Here is an 18300-nt window from a genome sequence, read left to right as displayed (position 1 = left end):
TTTGTCCTCCTCACAAACACAAGTCAGCTGATAATTGTGTGTGAGCTCAGCCTGCGTTTTTTTAAAATGTTTAGTCAGCCGTTCACGTCGCCTCACATTAACATTTTTTTTTAATCCGCTCCGGTCACGAGTTGTAGCTGTGAGGCAGAAGTTGGTTTTCCAGTCGACTTTGCCGTTCCACCTTAAATGACACACTATTGCGCCTGTAGAGGGAGGGCACTTAGTTTTCCTCTCACTGATCATGGTTGGGGTGGATCTGGAGTCTGTCCCGGGAATACACCCTGGATGGGACACCAGTGCATTGCAGAGAACCATAACACACACAGTCATACACTGATTCCCACCCAGGGCAATTTATGTTTGCTAATCCACCTACTAGCATGTTTTTGGGAGTTGGGAGGAAACCAGAGAACCCTGAGGAATCCTATGAGGGATGGAGGGAGAACATGCATAGAAACTCCACACAAACAGTATAATGAGTAACCCAAGCTCAGGATCAAACCAGGGATCCCGTAACTGTGAAGCAGCAAGTGACACACTGCACCGCCATACTTCTGTAAAACAGCCCTGAATTGGCCAGTTAGATCACTTTTAAATGTATTTTAGCTGCTTTTGTTTTTATGCTGAGATTTTGGAGGGACCAAGATGTTGGTCTGAACACTGACTACTATATAAAAATTAAGCATTATACACAACATAGGAGGATAAATCAAATGAAAAGCCTCACAAAAGTATAATTTTTTTCTACATAATCTCCATTTTATTGTATTCAAGTGTTCCAGAGCTTAATGAGTATCTGGACTGCTCTAGAAAAAAATGAATTCAATTCTAATTTATCTTGGCCTGTGATGCTTTAACCCCTAAACAGTGATCTGAACAATTACTTGTATAGGAAAATTAGGCATGTTAAAACATTATTATGACACTTTAAGGGTGTGGAAGACTTTGGGCCAGGTAGGAACCCTGCTATTCCAGTTTACCAAGTCTCTTTCTTTAAGATTGTAGGTTTATATTTTGCAAGACATTTACCCCATTAAACACTAGGCTGGAATTTGGTTCATACTGGAAAATTAGGTATTTTATGCAACATATTTAAGGACAGTTTTAAGGATGAAGAAGACTCTGAAGAAGGCTGGACAGATGTTATTTTGTCAGATTTTGGCTCAGGAAGTTTTAGCCATTCAAACAGTGGTCTAAACATTATCTTAGTTAGGGAAATTAGGCATGTTACACAACACTGTATGACAATCTTAAGGCTGAAGAAGACTTTGGGCCAGACTGGAACCATGTTATACCCTTTAGCAAGTCCTGTTCTGACAGACTGGAACCATGTTATACCCTTTAGCAAGTCCTGTTCTGACAGACTGGAACCACGTTATACCCTTTAGCAAGTCCTGTTCTGACAGACTGGAACCATGTTATACCCTTTAGCAAGTCCTGTTCTGACAGACTGGAACCATGTTATACCCTTTAGCAAGTCCTGTTCTGACAGACTGGAACTATATTATACCCTTTAGCAAGTCCTGTTCTGACAGACTGGAACTATATTATACCCTTTAGCAAGTCCTGTTCTGACAGACTGGAACTATATTATACCCTTTAGCAAGTCCTGTTCTGACAGAGTGGAACTATGTTATACCCTTTAGCAAGTCCTGTTCTGACAGAGTGGAACTATGTTATACCCTTTAGCAAGTCCTGTTCTGACAGAGTGGAACCATGTTATACCCTTAGGCAAGTCCTGTTCTGACAAATTTTATTGAAATTTTACTCACCCAACCTTTCAAACACTACACAGAGCACTGGTTCAGAAACTTAGGCACTTTATGCAATGTTATGATGCTTTTAAGGGTGAATAAGACTTTGGACCAGGATGAAGACAAATGATACTATTTTAGGATTCTTTCAGATTGTGGTGAGTTTTTAGTGGCCCAAGATGGTTTAACCCCTAGTGGTTTGAAACATTTACCCATATTGGAAAATAGGCCAAGCTGAAAGTCTCTGTAAAAAATGGCTGTAATTCCTAAACAGTTAATGCAATATTTTTGTTAAACCCCTTGAATTAAAGCTGAAAGTCTACGCTTCAGTCACATCTTGACTGCTTCATTTCAAATCCACTGTGGTGGTGTACAGAGGCAAAATTACCAAAACTGTGTCACTGTCCCAATATTTATGGACCTGACTGTATATATATCATATGGGTTAGCGCTATTGCTTTGTCCCTCTGGGGATAGGGGTTCAATCCCTGTCTCTGCCCAGTGGGCACAGAGTTTGCATGCTCTCCCTGTGCTTCAGGGGTTTCCTCAGGGTACTCTGGTTTCCTCCCCCTGTGTTGTAGGCTGATTGGTATCTCTAAATTGTCTGTAGTGTGAGACTGTACCCTGTGATGGGTTGGCACCCTGTCTAGGGTGTTCCCTGGGATAAGCTCCAGGCTTCCTGTGACCCTGTATAGGATAAGCAGTACAGAAAATGGATGAAACTCTTCCAACAAGAAAAACTTTTCAGTAATGAAAGCTGCTTGAGTACATTTACAAGCGGTACAATTGGCCAATTCTCCACACGGGTTGATTAGTGCCCTCTACAGGCGCAATAAGCTTATCATTTAAGGTGGAACGGCGAGTTTAACTAAACCGCGACTAAGACAGTAAGTTGAGGCTCGTGAGAGGAGGAGGGTCAGTCAGTCAGTCAGTCAGGTGAGAGGAGCGGAGGAAAGGAGACGGGAGTCTTCTCTGCACAATTCCTCTCAGGGTTTGATGTCTCTCTGGCCAGGACCATGTTGTCGTTTGAAGAAGTTAAAGTGAAATTAGAGTCGGTGGGTCAGAGCCACGTCCTGCGGTTCTGGCCCGAGCTTTCGGCTGAGGAGAGGGGCGCGTTTTTGGCCGAGCTGTCTCAGCTGGAGCCCGCGGAGCTGGAGAGACACTGCCGGGGCGCCGCCGAGGCCGCGAGCCGGAGCTCGGAAGAGGAGAAGCGGCTGCGCGGGCGCATGGAGCCGCTAGAGCCCGAGTTCATCGGCGGGGTGCGGAGAAGTGATCCGGGCTCACTGCAGGAGTGGGAGGAGGAAGGTCCGCTCTGCTTAACTCTTATTTATACACCAATCAAACCAGATTTTTGTTCTGGTGCATTTTTTTCATATAGTTTATTACATGTATTTAGACATTTCTCATGCTGTCTAAAAAAAGAGCTGTTAGTTTGATGTGATATTTCTTACTTTCTTACTGTTTTAGGGTTCCTTCTCCTTCTTGTAAGGGTATTGTTATTTTTTCTTTCCTTTTTTATTTTTTCACTATTTCCTCTTCCGGTTCATTATTTTTGAAAAGAACTTTATTTATTTCTAAGGAAATTACAGTAGCAGTAGCTTCAACCCAAAACAGTGCACGAGACATGTCTTATTCCTGCAGGAGTGAAGAATAAGGTAGCTTTCATAAAAATATGATAATAACAGAAACAAAGCATTACAGATATTACAAAGCACTTGGAAAAATGTAAAGACTTGTGAATAATTACATATGTGCAAAAACAAGCTTGCAAAGCCATTGCACTGAACAGGTATTAAGAGCTTGGTCCTGTGACCTGTTCTAAACTCTTATTCCTGTGTGTAGGAATAAACTGACATAACCTGTATCTTAGTGTTCCTTGGAGAAAAAAAAAACCCACAGAGTGTTTTGACTATGATGTTGGAAAAATGTCCTAAACGTATCAAGCAAACACAGAGCTAGATGACTGTAACAGGCTTCCAGTGTTATTCTGAGTTATATACAGAATAACTATATAACTCTGACAAATCTGACAAAATAACATCTGTCCAGCCTTCTTCAGAGTCTTCTTCATCCTTAAAACTGTCTATAATATGTTGCATAAAATACCTAATTTTCCAGTATGAATCAAATGAGTCAGAGTGCTTTATATATATATATAAAGCACTCTGACTTTGGAACTAAATTGAAAGGTGCTATGACTAATCAAACTTATGCTCAGTCCAAAAAAAAAAAATGTTTTTTTTTTTTTTTTTTTTTTTTTTTTTTTGCAGGTTTTTCACAGATAGCCCAAAATAAAGTGGCTGTGCTGCTGTTAGCTGGTGGGCAGGGAACCAGACTCGGAGTTCCTTACCCTAAAGGGATGTATGACGTCAGGCTACCGAGTGGCAAAACTTTGTATCAGATCCAAGCAGAGCGGATTCGGAAGGTGCAAGAGCTGGCGAACGAGAAACATGGTTCCAAGTGTACAGTTCCTTGGTGAATTTCGCTTTCCTCTTCCTCAATCACGTGCTCTGTAAATGTTTTAATTCCATTGTCTAAAAGGTCTATACTGGTAGAGCTAAAGGTTTTGACTAGACAGACATCAGCTCTAATAACTCTTTCTCTGCTTTATGTTGGGTGGATACAGGTATATAATGACCAGCGAGTTCACCCTGGAGCCCACAGAGAAGTTCTTCAAACAGAACAGCTACTTTGACCTGGACCCTTCCAACGTGCTGATGTTCGAGCAGAGGATGATCCCAGCTGTCGGCTTTGATGGGAAAATTATTCTGGAAAAGAAGAATAAGATCGCCATGGCTCCAGGTTTGAGATATTTGTATTGAGGGCTGAAAAAAGCATACATAATCAACATGTGACTAAAAAAATATGCAACACAATCAAATACACACGCAAAGATCGACACGAATTGTTCCTGTTTAGTACTGTTTGTACTTGGATCTTATGTTAAATGTGTCTGAAATGTAATTATGACAACACTCACTATTTATTATTTATTTATGATTTGAACAGTTAGAACTATGGAGAAGCACAATTATCTACATTATTTAAATGCTGCGCAACATTTTTGAAGAGCAGATGATCTTTTATCCAAATATGTTCTGTATTAACAGAACAAATGTGTGTTTGTTTTCAGACGGGAATGGAGGCCTTTATCGCGCCCTTGTAGACAACAAGGTCTTGGAGGATATGGAAAGAAGGGGGGTGCAGTATCTTCATGTCTACTGTGTTGATAACATCCTGGTTAAACTGGCTGATCCACTGTTCATTGGCTTCTGTGTGAAGAAAGGAGCCGACTGTGGTGCTAAGGTACAAACGAACATACATACACTCACCATCCTCTTTAATAGGAACACCTGTACACCTGCACTTTCATGCCGTTATCCAATCAGCCAATCATGTGACAGCAGCGCAATGCAAAAAATCATGTCGATGCAGGTCAAGATCTTCAGTTAATGTTCACATCAAACATCATAATGTAGAAAAAGGTGTGATCTCTGTGCCTTTAATCATGGCATGGATGTTGGTACCAGATGGGCTGGTTTGAGTATTTTAGAACCTGCTGAGCACCTGTTATTTTTACACACACCAGTCTCTAGAGTTTACACAGAATGGTGCAAAAGACAAAAAGGGCTGAGTGAGCAACAGTTCTGTGGGTGGAAACGCCTTGTTGATAGGAGATGTCGGAGGTTCAAGCTGCCAGAAAGGAAATAGAAACTCAAATAAGCACTCTTTACAACTGTGCTGAGCAGAAAAGCTCGAACCTTGAGGTGGATGGGCTACAACAGCAGAAGATCACATCAGGTTCCACTCTTGTCAGCCAAGAACTATCATGGCTATCATGGGCACAGACTCACCCAAACTGGACAGCTGAAGACTGGAAAAAGACCAGGTGATTTTTTTTTTTCTAATCTTCATCTGTCCAGGTTGGGTGTCTCAGATTCTTGTTCTTGGTTGACAAGTGTGGAACCTGATGTGATCTTCCTCCTCAAGGTTCGATACTCAAACCAGCCCATCTGGTACCAACAATTAACTGAAGCTCTTGACCTGCGTCTGCATTATTTTTTTGCATTCTGCTGCTTTGTCCTCTCACATTGTTGGTGGGTCAGGGAGATGTGAGTTTGTAACTATCGATGGGTAACGATTTTACTAATACTAATACTAACTGTTATTGCTAAATTAATTGGTACAAAGATAATTAACACACAGAAGCAGTTGTGCATATTGTGAACTTGTTGCATATTCTCAAATTTAAGAACAAAAACTTTAAAAAAGCATTGCAAGTATATACAGTTCAGTGTATGTTACATAGTCAAGTATGGTGAAGTGCGTCCTATCAGTGCATTTTGTAGGGAAGACATACTGTACTTGGGAATGGTAGAGTGTGACAGAGTCTGACAGGCTGAAAGTATAAGCACTTATGTAGGCTAGATATTCTGGCTCCAATACTTTGGTTCCGTTTGCCAGACTTCATGCCCATGAAAACTGAATGAACATAGGATGAACAATGGGAAAGGTTGACCAATCCCGACCACTCCTGCAGAAAGTTTGACCATCCTGCCTTCTCCCACAGTTATAGTTGGTTCTATTTCCCAAAATATAAACAAATTAGTAATTTAATCCACTGTGATCTTGATCATGATATGGAAGTTACTGAAGATGAATTAATGAATGCAGTAAATCTGTTTCCCCAGTTCTGGTCATTTTGCCAAAATTTTTCCACCCACTAGCTACCTCTCCCTGATCTCATGACAGCTGCCAGCTGAGGAGGGTAAGGGCAAGCATGTGCCCCCGCCCCGAGACACATGTAACCAGCTACTGCATCTTATAAAGCTGCTCATGCTGCATCACAGGGCAACTAAATACACTCGGAGGATGGTGCTATCTGTCCTCTTCTGCATACATGAGCTCACGGATGCCCACAATTGTCTAGTGTCGGTGTCATTGACAGGGGAGAGAGTAATGCCATCCCTCCCACCCAGAGAGCATGGCTATGGATGGCTGTGGCATTGTCAGGATTCAAACTCAGGATCTCCTGAGGATAAGGCAAACTCTTTACACTTGCGCCGCTCATATTGACACTGTTCAGTGCCTTATGCACTTGTGTGGTGGACAGAATAAATACCCTTATCTCCTCTCTGAGTGTAATTTGCAACTATTTCATGGGTTCTGTATTCAAAGCCTCAATACTCCCCATAGTCCAACCTCTGTACTCCATGATATGTGCATGGTCATGCCACAAGTCTGTGGTATAATTAGTGGTCTAAAGCCTTTGAAGTCTTTGCCCGTATCGCAGTAGACGAGGTAGTAGTTTCATTAGCTCCAGTACAGTATCAAGTCCTGGGCTCTACTTTCTCTATGTGGTGCAATCATATAATAATTTAAAATCTACATTCCACTGTACTTAGTTTTTTTTTTTTAAGTTTCTTCTGGATTTCTTCTGTCATGCAGAATTCTTTGTTTCTCCTCTGTGTATTGGTGAGGTGGTAGAGAAGGCGTATCCATCCGAGCCAGTGGGTGTAGTATGTCGTGTAGATGGTGTGTACCAGGTGGTGGAATACAGCGAGCTGGAGCCTGAGATAGCAGAGCAGCGCCTCCCTGGCGGAGAGCTCATGTACAATGCTGGAAACATCTGCAATCACTTCTTCACCAGAGACTTTCTATGGAAGGTGGCCCTGTGAGTGACACTGTGTATACTACTTTCATTTTATTTAATGGTTTTGAAATCTGTATGCATTCCTTTTGTATCTGAAAAAAAGAAAGCCATTGACCATAGACATGTATAGTGTTTGTCCACTATGATTAGCTCTGGGAGCCCATTAACTATTACTAAGATATTAATGATGTATGAAAATGAATATTCCTGGCCGAAACTGAAAAACAGAACATACTAGTTTTTCTTATCTTTCCAAAAAATTGCAGATTGTGTTGGTGTGCTAGCAGGGATTTTCCTTTTTGCTTCTGTTGTTTTACTGTGTTCTACAAAATCTGCATGAGTGGGATTTCATGTTTTCAAGTGGTGTATCAAACCCTTATTGGAGAAATCCTCTTGATACTTGGCATGAACAGTGATTACAAATCTCTTGTCCCTCATAGAAACTGTTTTCACACATCTGACATTTTCACTGTTGATGTGCTGTTTGAGCGCATCTCTGCTGACCAGCAAGAGCATTTTAATCACTTTGTGATTTTCATTACCGTTAAAATTATTTGTAAAGTGTAAGAATTGAAAAATGAAAGTATTTATTTTTGAATTTTAAATTTTGTTTTGATTTTTGTTTCCTCAGGAATTTTCAGGAGCAACTGAAGCAACATGTGGCCATCAAGAAAGTGCCATTTGTGGATGAAGAGGGTAACACTGTGAAACCTACAAAACCAAACGGAATAAAAATGGAGAAGTTTGTCTTTGACGTCTTCCAATTTTCAAAGTGAATCTTCATTACCCATGTTATTAATAAAAATGTTAAAGGTGATTTTTTTTCATCTAGTTGTACGATTTAACAGTGCCTTTCTGTTTGCAGGAAATTTGTTGCCTTCGAGGTTCTGAGGGAGGACGAGTTCTCACCACTGAAAAACGCAGATGGAGCGCTTGTTGACACTCCGACCACAGTGAGGCGCTCTCTGCTGGCTCAGCACTATCGCTGGGCATTGCAAGCCAAGGCCGTCTTCCTGGATGAGCGTGACAACCCCATCACCTCAGAATACAGGTGCCAGCATGAGCTTGATGCTTATTAGTTTCTTTACTTGTTTACATGCTTTTTGGCATATCATAAAGCCAGAGGACATTCATTTCAGTTTAATAATGAATCACAGAATCACTTTAGAGAATCGGAATCACTTCAGTGAATCAAACAGCCACAAAAAATCACCGATACAGGTTCAGGACATCCGCATTTGAAAGAGGGGACTATGTTAAGAAAATATTCTGTATATTGTTCTGTGGATGAATAATTACTATGCTGTAAATTAAATGTGTCTATAATTATAAAATGATACATGTAGCATTTATTTTATTATAGTTGGGATTAACTTTTTACTAGACATTTAGAGGATTTTACATAATTCAACCTCTTGCAAAGGTATTATTTTAAATATAAGTGGGATTATTGACCAGTGTTTTATTTAATCTACAGGGCAGCTCAGGATGGTGATCCTCCAGCAGTGTGTGAAATCTCTCCACTTGTGTCTTATTTTGGAGAGGTGAGAAATCTATGAGACGCTATTCCCTTCTATATGGGATTGAGTCTTGATCAATGGGATCAGTGTCTGATACCATACTATATACCATGTATCAGTCTTTATGGAAGAAGGTATAGCACCTCATACAACTCCAGCACTGTTCATTCAAATAATAATTCATCAGCATTAATAAAAGAAATCTTTGAAAGAGGTCACAAATATAAAGACAAATATTCTGCATCCTAACGGGCAATAATTAATTTCACTATATAATGAATGATTTAGTATTTACAGCTCTTGAAATGCTCTTGAAATGTATGAAATGTATGAAGGCTTTGCTAACATAGGGGTGTAATGATACAGCATATCATATCATTCAATACAAGACTCCCAATATGGAACCATCTGCATATCAAACAGTACATTGAAACGACTCCATAATAAGTTAAGCTACTCATTGTAAATACCACTTACATTACGTGAGGTGTAATACATATTTAAACTTAATCAAGCCCAACCTCACTTCTCTAAAGAAGTAGCTTCAACTTTACTGGGGTTAGAAAACACACTTCTCTTTATTAACATGCTAGCATACCAGCTGACACTAGTACCCCTGCATCTGTGGATGGAAAAATTAGCTCAGTTAAGCCTTTTACTTCAGAGAAAACAAAGAAAAATGCATCTCCTTTTTCCAGGTCTTTTTGTGTGGTTTTTTGTAATGAGAAATTTGCTAAAACCTGGGCTGTACACCAGTCAAAGCCTGGCCCGAGAGCAAATGTTTAATTAGCCATGATCCATTTTGTTATATTATAATGCACATTTTGTTTCATTATATGTTGCTAAGAGTCAGAATGATTCCCTCAAACACTGTCTTTATTGTAATTTTATAATGTTGAATGTTTTTAATTAGTTGAAATTGACTAAAAATGGAAACCTAAGGCACATTTTCATGCAATGCTTATTTTTTCTGTATTGAACTAACATCATATTGAGACACCATTGTATTGTATCGTTGTACTGAATTTTGTGGATCGTTACACCTCTAACTAGCTGATGATTTGAATCGGGTAATGTTAAATAAGGTACTAGGCTTTACACTGTGGTTCTGCGTATTAGAACTAGATTACAACTAAACACCAGAATTTTTTTAGCCACTCCTAAGTTTAAAAAACAAAAGTAACAAATTTTAATGTAGTGGATATAAGTGAACTGATGCGGATAATATCTAGTCCAATGAGAGGGCTCTTAATACAGCTGTTACTATCTCAACCCTTCAGACTGACTTTATCACATGCACTTATAAACACACACACACACACACTCATTCACTCACACACACTCACTGACACACTGGTTCTCACTTCTGTTTTGCAGGGCCTGGATAAGCTGCTCAAACACAGGAAGCTGAAATCCCCTTTCCTGCTTAATGACAGTAATGTCAAGAGTTAAACTCACAGTCCGGATTCTTTTCTGATCTTTTTTATATTCAATCAAATGACTTTGGAATAAGGGAACTGAAACATAAAACACTGCCTAACCAAGGCATATATTTTGAATATAGTCTTTGTGTTTACATGCATTATTACAATCATGATGTCACATATAAGTGAAATCAACTGAAAGCAAAGCAGTCTGACTTTAATAAATGATCTATTATGCATCAATTTGTTAACGCTTTCCTTCATTTTTATATTACAATAAAAATTTATAATAAAAACGTGATTATTATTTTTATTTTTTTAATCCAAACGTCTCTTCGCAACATTATTATTATTATTATTATTATTATTATTATCAACAACCACCACGCGGTCATGTGACAGATCTTGACCAATAGGAGGCGCTCATTTTGACAGCAGCCCAGCGGAGCGGAAGTAGCAGCAAGCTAAATACAGAGCCGAGGAGCTGAAAGGAAAGCGTTATAAATAAAGTGTTTAGTTTGAATATGATAGAGGTTTATTATATATTAGGATAATTAATAACTCTGTCTCGCAAAACGTCCTAGTGCTGAATATCCGGCTTTCCAGCGAGCGTGTGAACGAGGCGGTGTTTATGAGCTGCGCTAGCTAAGCCATGACTTAAACAACGGAAGTGCATTTCATAGCTTGATAGCTGTACTTTATTTCCAACTTGTGATGTTTGTTCGATGTTTATATGAAATACTTTTCTGATTAGGTGTGTAAAATGTACGTCTAAGTATGCTAGGATGTTTAAAAATGTGTTCGGCTCAGGATTTCTCGTCAGAACTGCTCATGTTTTCCTGACATGGGGTATAACGCTGATTCTCTTCCTGCACGACACCGGTAAGTCCAGCTTCCTATCCTTATCATTTATAGCACATACACTCAGCCGCCACTTTAATAGGAACACCTCTCCCCCTGCTCATTCCTGCAGTTATCCAGTCAAACATCAGAATGGGGGAAAATGTGATCTCGGTGACTTTGGTCATAGCATGGCATGGTTGTTGGTGTCAGACAGGCTGGTTTGGGTATTTCAGAAACTGCTGATCTCATGAGATTTTCACACACACACACATCTTTAGAATTATACAGAGTGGTGTGAAAAGCAAAAAAACATCCTGTCAGTTCTGTGGTTGGAAACGCCTTGTTGATGAGAGAGGACAGAGGAGAACGAACAGACTAGTTCAAGCTGACAGGAAGGCTACAGTAACTCAAATAAGCACTCTTTACAACTGTGGTGAGCAGAAAAGCATTTCAGAACACACATCAAACTTTAAGGTGGATGGGCTACAACAGCAGAAGACCACATCAAGTTCCACTCCTGTCAATCAAGAAGAGGAATCTGAGGCTACAGTGGGCACAGACTCACTGAAACTGGACAATGTCGGGGAAAAAACAAAAAACATCGCCTGGTCTTTTTCCAGTCTTCAGCTGTCCGGTTGCAGTAAACTGGATATCTTCGTGCAGCTCAGTCATGAGTGATTTCTGTAAGGCTTTCCACTAGATTTTTGGAATGTTGCTTGGGGATTTTTGCTCATTCAGCTATTAGTGATGTCGGGTGAGGAGACCTGGGTTGCAGTGTTTCAGTTCATCCCAAAGGTGTTCAGTGGGATTGAGGTGCAGGGCTCTGTGTAGGACCTCACTTTGTGCACCTAGTTTGGGCCTCTTAGTTCCAGTGAAGTCCAGGGAAATCTTAATGCTACAGCATACAGAGATATTCTAGACAGTCATGTGCCTCCAACTTTGTGGCAAAAGTGGCACATATAGAAGTCATGATCAGGTGTCCACATACTTTTGGCCGTATTAGTGTATCTGGTCAGAAATGATTGACATATATCTTATAGCAACATATTTGCAATAGTAAAGGTATGTATACAAAGTGCAGTTCTCTGAGAAAATTGTTAAAGCTTACTGTTGATGGTCCGACATGAACACCCTAAAGTTTGCACTTTCCAAAAACTGTTTAGACTCACCCTTACTTCAGTAGATAATCTCAACTGGATAGAAGATTTCTACCTAAAAGCGACTGCTGTAGTCATAAATACTATGATGCTCGTACTGAATACCCTTTCAACACACACAGTGTTGTACAGTTTGACTTTACAGTACACAGTTGTAAGAGAGTTGCCACTGTCACCTCTGGCTTGCTCATTAAGGATCTAAATCTCCATCTGGATTTCTGAAATCAAAATAATAAAAAAGTTAATGTTTAAAACCATTTCGATTAAATACACTAGCAGGAGTTGTAACCGTTTAATTTTCGTTCTTTTTCTCGAGCAGATCTCCGTAGAGAGGAAGAGGCGGGCCGGCTCACGCTGCCCATACTCTTCGTGCTGCTCGTGCTGCTTTCTGTTCTGCTCTACTTTGCTGTGTCACTAATGGATCCCGGGTTTGTGCTGTCCGATGACTGCGACCTACAGGTAAGACTCTAATAGCTTTTCATACACACTCGGGTTATTCTGCTTTCTGATTCAAACCTGCAACCTGGTTTTATTACAATGATATGAACAGCAGCTAGTGAGTGATGTGTCTTTCATATAACACACATTCGTAATATACAAAGACTGAGCAAGATGAAAAAAATAATCACAGAACATCGTGGCTTGCCCTGTTTTTTTGGGTGACATAGACAGAGTCTGATTTGGCGGCTTTGCGCCTCACTGCCTCAACAACAGAAAGACTGCTTTGTGTGTCAGAAAGGCTTCCCAAAAAGGCGGCTGCACCAGTGGCAGTGGCTGGACTGCAGACACACTGTTCATTTACTTTATCCATGTTAGAAAACTACAGCTGTAGTGTAAACTCACCAGCCCCAAATATCCCGAACTGATCCCACCCCTGCTGTTGAATCTGTGGATGTTTTGTGAGATTTCTTTTAAGGCACAGATCTAATCAGAGTTAATTGGAGAAACTGGAGAAGTATAAACAAGAAACAAAGAAGCTAGCCAAATCCGCTGTATGGCAGTATTGCAAACCATGTTTCTGAAGTATTTTTTTTTTTAATGTTATATGCTTATTATATGCATCACTAAAACCTAAATAACCCTATGCAATAGATTATTTGGTTAAACATTGATTTTTATTAGCATCATTTTTATTAACATGCCAGATTTAGCTTTTATAATTCCAGGAAGCCTTGGCTGATTTTTTTTTTTTTGCGTTTCTAAGCCAGTCCTTGAGGGTTGGTATATCCTATTTACAGCTGTAATTGCATTTGTAGCGGTCAGGTTGGAAGCCTGTAGTATTGACTTGCAGCACTGCAGTCTTAGCCAAGAGAACCCATGGTTTGGATATGAAATGTATATATAAAAAAAAAAACATAAATTTGATCAAGAATATCAATGTATAATGCATACTTTAAAAAAATAAATAAATAAATAAATTATCACATAATTAATTTTATACCACAGTAATTCTCAAATCAGATTGGTCAGGAGGTGTTGATTCACAGCAGCTCTGCTAGCTTTAATTCAAATCACAGGTTTATTAGTACGCTTCTTCTAATATGTTGTCGTTTCTATAGCAACAGCTAATTCACAGGGACCTGAAGGATGCTCCACTAATCTAAGGCTAATAAACAGATTGTTAAATAATAACATATTTTTAAAAAATTTAAATCACTGATTATTTAACAAAGTTAAATAACATATTTACATATTTTAATACATATTAATACATATTAACATATTTTCCACCACAGGAAAGTTTTCAGGACAGAAACTTTTTTCTCCTATTACCTTCAGAAGAAAGAATAAACAGAAGCTGGTGCGTGTTTCTGTTAGAATATATGTGAAAACAGGAACTAACTTTTTTTTTTTTTTTGCGGATTTTCCACAACATTAACAAAACTAAAATCTGATCAAAAGTATGTTATGCTATGCTTTAATTAATAAAATTGTAATCACTGGCAAATTGCTCTGGTAGAAGAGGAATAAAACAGTTCATAAAATAATTAACTTTGCCATGATGTAACCTTGTCATTGATTATTTTTCTGTAATAGTTTGCCCTGTTTAGGCGAGGAGTCTGAAACAGACATGATGCACATGGAATGATACAGTAGTGCTGCTTCTCAAATAAGCCTAAAAAACATGCATTTCGTTTCTGTTTTTTTTTTAGTAAAAACTTGCAAATTAAGGATCAGAAGGCAGGTTATACAGCTTGTATAAAAGTAAAGGAGATATTTCGCATAACAGGCTTATATCCTACTTATTACTTGGAGTGTAACGATCAGATGACTTGGGTCAATCCATTGATTTAAAAAGCGAAGAGTGAAACAACCATGAATGGATTATTATCAGAAAAAGAGACAACTGATGTGTACCAAATATTTTTAAATTGATGTGTGTATAGTTTAAGAGTCTAGCATGGAGATTTGCCCATAACTCTGATACATAAAATAGTCTTTCTCTACATCATCATCATTTAGAAAGAACAGTAGGCCTACACCAGTCACATATCTATCAGAGGCTACTAAACTGAATCGTATTGTAGTAATGTATCACTGAATCACTGAATCACTGCCTTAAGTATCATAAGCGTGTGGAAGCCTGAGGTTTACTCCCCCTACTTGTTTTATTATATTGCAGTTTTATTATAACACTATGACACTCACTTTGTTTCAGTTCACTCTTGGCATCACTGAGGAGCAACAGGACATGATTCCCCAGCCCAAACCATTCCGCCAGCGTCGCTGTGGTCATTGCCTGTTACAGGTGTGTGGGTGTGGGTGTGTGTGCACGTGGCACACTTCTTTCTAATAAATTAAGCTCATTCTTACAATAACATGTGACCAGACATGGTTTATTCTTACCGTACATGTTCCTCTTACAGCAACCGATGAGATCCAAACATTGCCAGACGTGTCAGCACTGCGTGCGTCGCTATGATCATCACTGTCCGTGGATTGAGAACTGTGTAGGGGAGAGGAACCATCGCTGGTTTGTGCTTTACTTGGCTGTGCAGTTCGTTGTGTTGCTCTGGGGGCTCCACATGGCCTGGTGAGTGTGTGTATCATAGCAAACAGAATATACCTAATTATGTAAAGGAATAAAACATAATGGAGCATGCTGTTATGGGAAAGTAATCAACTACGCATGTGAGCTGTGTTGATTATACTGTTGATTATATTACTGAAGTGTAAATTCCTCTTATACCACAGCAACATGCCAATGATCACATTTTAAAATTTATTAATGAACGACACGTGGTACTTTTTGTCTGTTTATAGTTATGTTTCATGTTGAACATCACCAGTCTTTCTCTCGCTAAGTTAATACAACAAAAAGCACAGCTTTTCATGTCTGAAAACTTGAACAGCTTTTACACAGACTGTTACAAAGTGCTGACACTGGAGATTCCTTCAATAAATGTTAAATAAATGGGGTAAAAAAGGAAAATAATCAATAACGGGATGGTGTGATGTGGCCCACCACAAAGCAGAGTTACTATTAGGAAGTTTATTTTTTTCCAATACTTCCCAGTATGTTATTCCTCTTATACCACACCAATGATTACAATTTTAAATTTATTAATGAACACCACATAATTTTTATCCATTTGTAGTTAAAGGTAATATTGAGGAAGATGATGCAGCTTGTCATGTTACAGAGAAACCAGAATGATGTGTTACTCCATATTTAGGTCAGGCTTCAGTGACGCTGCGACGTGGTCGTTGTGGCTGAAAACAAACAGCGTTCTGCTGGTGACGTGTGCTGTGGTGGCGCTGCTGGCATTGACCGTGCTGCTCCTCCTGGGCTCCCACCTTTACCTGGTGTCTTTAAACACCACCACCTGGGAGTTCATGTCACGCCACCGCATCTCCTACCTCAAACACTGCGGCATTGACGAGAATCCCTTCGACCGCGGGACCTTGCGCAACCTGTGGAGCTTCTTCTGTGTGTGGAGCACGGTGGTGTGGGAGCAGGTGTACTTCAGGCAAGGCTGCGATCCCGCTTAAAGCACAACCCCGATCAAGTGATTGGAACGTTTTCTGGTAACATAGCCAAGTAAATAAAAACATTATGTCTTGGTTAGTAATACAGTTCCTAATACATTCCTATTATTGATCCAGCTCTGTAGTGATTCTCAATTGCATGGACATAGTTGTAGTTAGAACCATGTAGAGCCTCAATTATTAGCAAGTCTGATTTGATCAAGAGGTTTGGACTGCTGGTTTTCCTGTGAATAGATCTGTAGGAAATTTTCTTATCAAGTTGCAGCTGCACTTTTTAAACTTAATCTTTAAAGTTAAGAATGTTTCAGCAATGTGAGAAAGATTGATTTATTTTTTTGCATCAGTAAGCAACCTTCAATATTAATTAATATTAATATTGTTTTCATATAACAATTGGGATACAAAGATAAGAGTCATTTTATTACTAACTCATAGTTCTTTACAAGCTTACCTCGTGTCATATTTTGCCATGACACAAAAGAACGTCTGTAAAATAAAGAAAGCGGACAATAAGGAGCACAACATCACTTAATGTGGCGATAAAGACAGGGTAAATGACTCGTGTGAAATTTTACAGCATCATCAGTTTCCTCTGTAATTTTTAGACACTTCAGTTTGGGAAGTGCAATGAAAGCGTACTACTTAAAAAAAAAAAAAAAAAAAAAAAGAAGTACCATTTTTATTGGGTCATTATAGTGGATTTTTCCGGATAGCCCCTAAATTAAATGTTTGTTTTTTTTTAAGTAGAAAAAGCATTGCATAAAGCACTTATGTCAATATGAACAAAGTGGCTGACATACTGCAGCCGTAACATCGGATTATTTGGTAGTTTTGTAGCTGAACAGCAGAGGTGGAAAACCTAGTTTTAATTGTAGTAAAACTATTATTTTTAACTATTATTAAGCAATTATAGTAGTTGTTACATTTGTGGCATTAAGGCCCAATTCCCCTTCACCATAGCCATACTTAGCCATCTGATACGATTACATGCACAGCAGAATTCAGTGATCCGCTATTATGATTGCAGTATGCACATTGTATAAGCTGTTTTTCATATTATTCTCGATTCTGATTGGTCAGAAGGTGTTGACTATTTTCTATTAGCATGGCTCTGACAGTAGTTAATGCGCTTGTTCTAATGTTATCGTTTCTATAGTAACAGCTTACGCGGGGACTTGGATGCAATACAGAAATTTGTTCATATGTTGAAGTTTATTTTTCTGTGAGGAGACGTTTATTTAGCATTTTCGGACGAAGTCTCCACTGTCAGCACTTTAACAGTAAAGCTGTTAAGGGTTTCAGACATGGATTTGTGCTTTCCACTTTTAAGCTGCAATTTTTTTTTTTTTTTCTGATTAACTTGAAAATAAAAAAAAGAGAGGATGGTGAGGGAACACCAGTTTATAACTGCGATAACAGGAACTATAAACAGATAAAAAACATTGTGTGTCATATAATCACACAACACTGTTAGGGTCAATCATACATATTAGTTGGCTGATAAAATCAGCTCAGAGTCGATGGACTTCTAGGCATCAGTGAAAATCTTGTCAATCAATTACTGATAATGTTTCTTTAAGCTGTACAGGAATACTGTAACTCTTTTGGGTGTGTATACAGTTCATTTGAGGTACACTTAAACTCTTAGGGACTCATCGTCATGCACAGCTGTGAAACCATTAAAATTCATCCTTGCAATCCTCTGGCGATTGGGTGAAATCAGACCTCTGCAAAACTCAGAGCCCTAAGACAATGTACTTTAGGTTCCATTTGTTTGACTTGTTTTTTATATACATGTTGCTGTTTCTGTTGTTTGAGTTTGAGAAACTGACAATCAGATCAGAAAATCCTTATACCGCTACCTTCTTAAATTTTCAGCCATATGAAATTACTTCTGCTGAAAATATTAAATATTTAATGATGCCACAAAACAGCTTTCTATAAAAATCCCACTAGCAG

The 18300-nt window shown here is 39.0% G+C and overlaps 2 protein-coding genes across 2 annotated transcripts; both read left to right on the top strand.

The window, feature by feature from the left end:
- Nucleotides 1-2613: 2613 nt before the first annotated feature.
- uap1l1 (UDP-N-acetylglucosamine pyrophosphorylase 1, like 1) lies at nt 2614-10594 on the top strand. The gene is made up of 9 exons (XM_053230360.1): nt 2614-3059; nt 4025-4229; nt 4381-4556; nt 4888-5060; nt 7235-7428; nt 8039-8179; nt 8273-8458; nt 8885-8951; nt 10305-10594. The coding sequence occupies exons 1-9, from the start codon at nt 2771-2773 to the stop codon at nt 10377-10379; spliced, it is 1506 nt and encodes a 501-aa protein (XP_053086335.1). The 5' UTR covers nt 2614-2770; the 3' UTR covers nt 10380-10594.
- A 179-nt stretch (nt 10595-10773) lies between these two features.
- zdhhc12b (zinc finger DHHC-type palmitoyltransferase 12b) lies at nt 10774-17011 on the top strand. The gene is made up of 5 exons (XM_026921499.3): nt 10774-11233; nt 12671-12810; nt 15011-15100; nt 15219-15385; nt 16029-17011. The coding sequence occupies exons 1-5, from the start codon at nt 11137-11139 to the stop codon at nt 16342-16344; spliced, it is 810 nt and encodes a 269-aa protein (XP_026777300.1). The 5' UTR covers nt 10774-11136; the 3' UTR covers nt 16345-17011.
- Nucleotides 17012-18300: the final 1289 nt, after the last annotated feature.

This window comes from Pangasianodon hypophthalmus, chromosome 27 (assembly GCF_027358585.1).
Source record: "Pangasianodon hypophthalmus isolate fPanHyp1 chromosome 27, fPanHyp1.pri, whole genome shotgun sequence".
In the NCBI taxonomy this organism is placed as follows: Eukaryota; Metazoa; Chordata; class Actinopteri; order Siluriformes; family Pangasiidae; genus Pangasianodon; species Pangasianodon hypophthalmus.
Note: the sequence above shows the minus strand (reverse complement) of the source record. Positions and strands in the feature narration are given on the sequence as shown.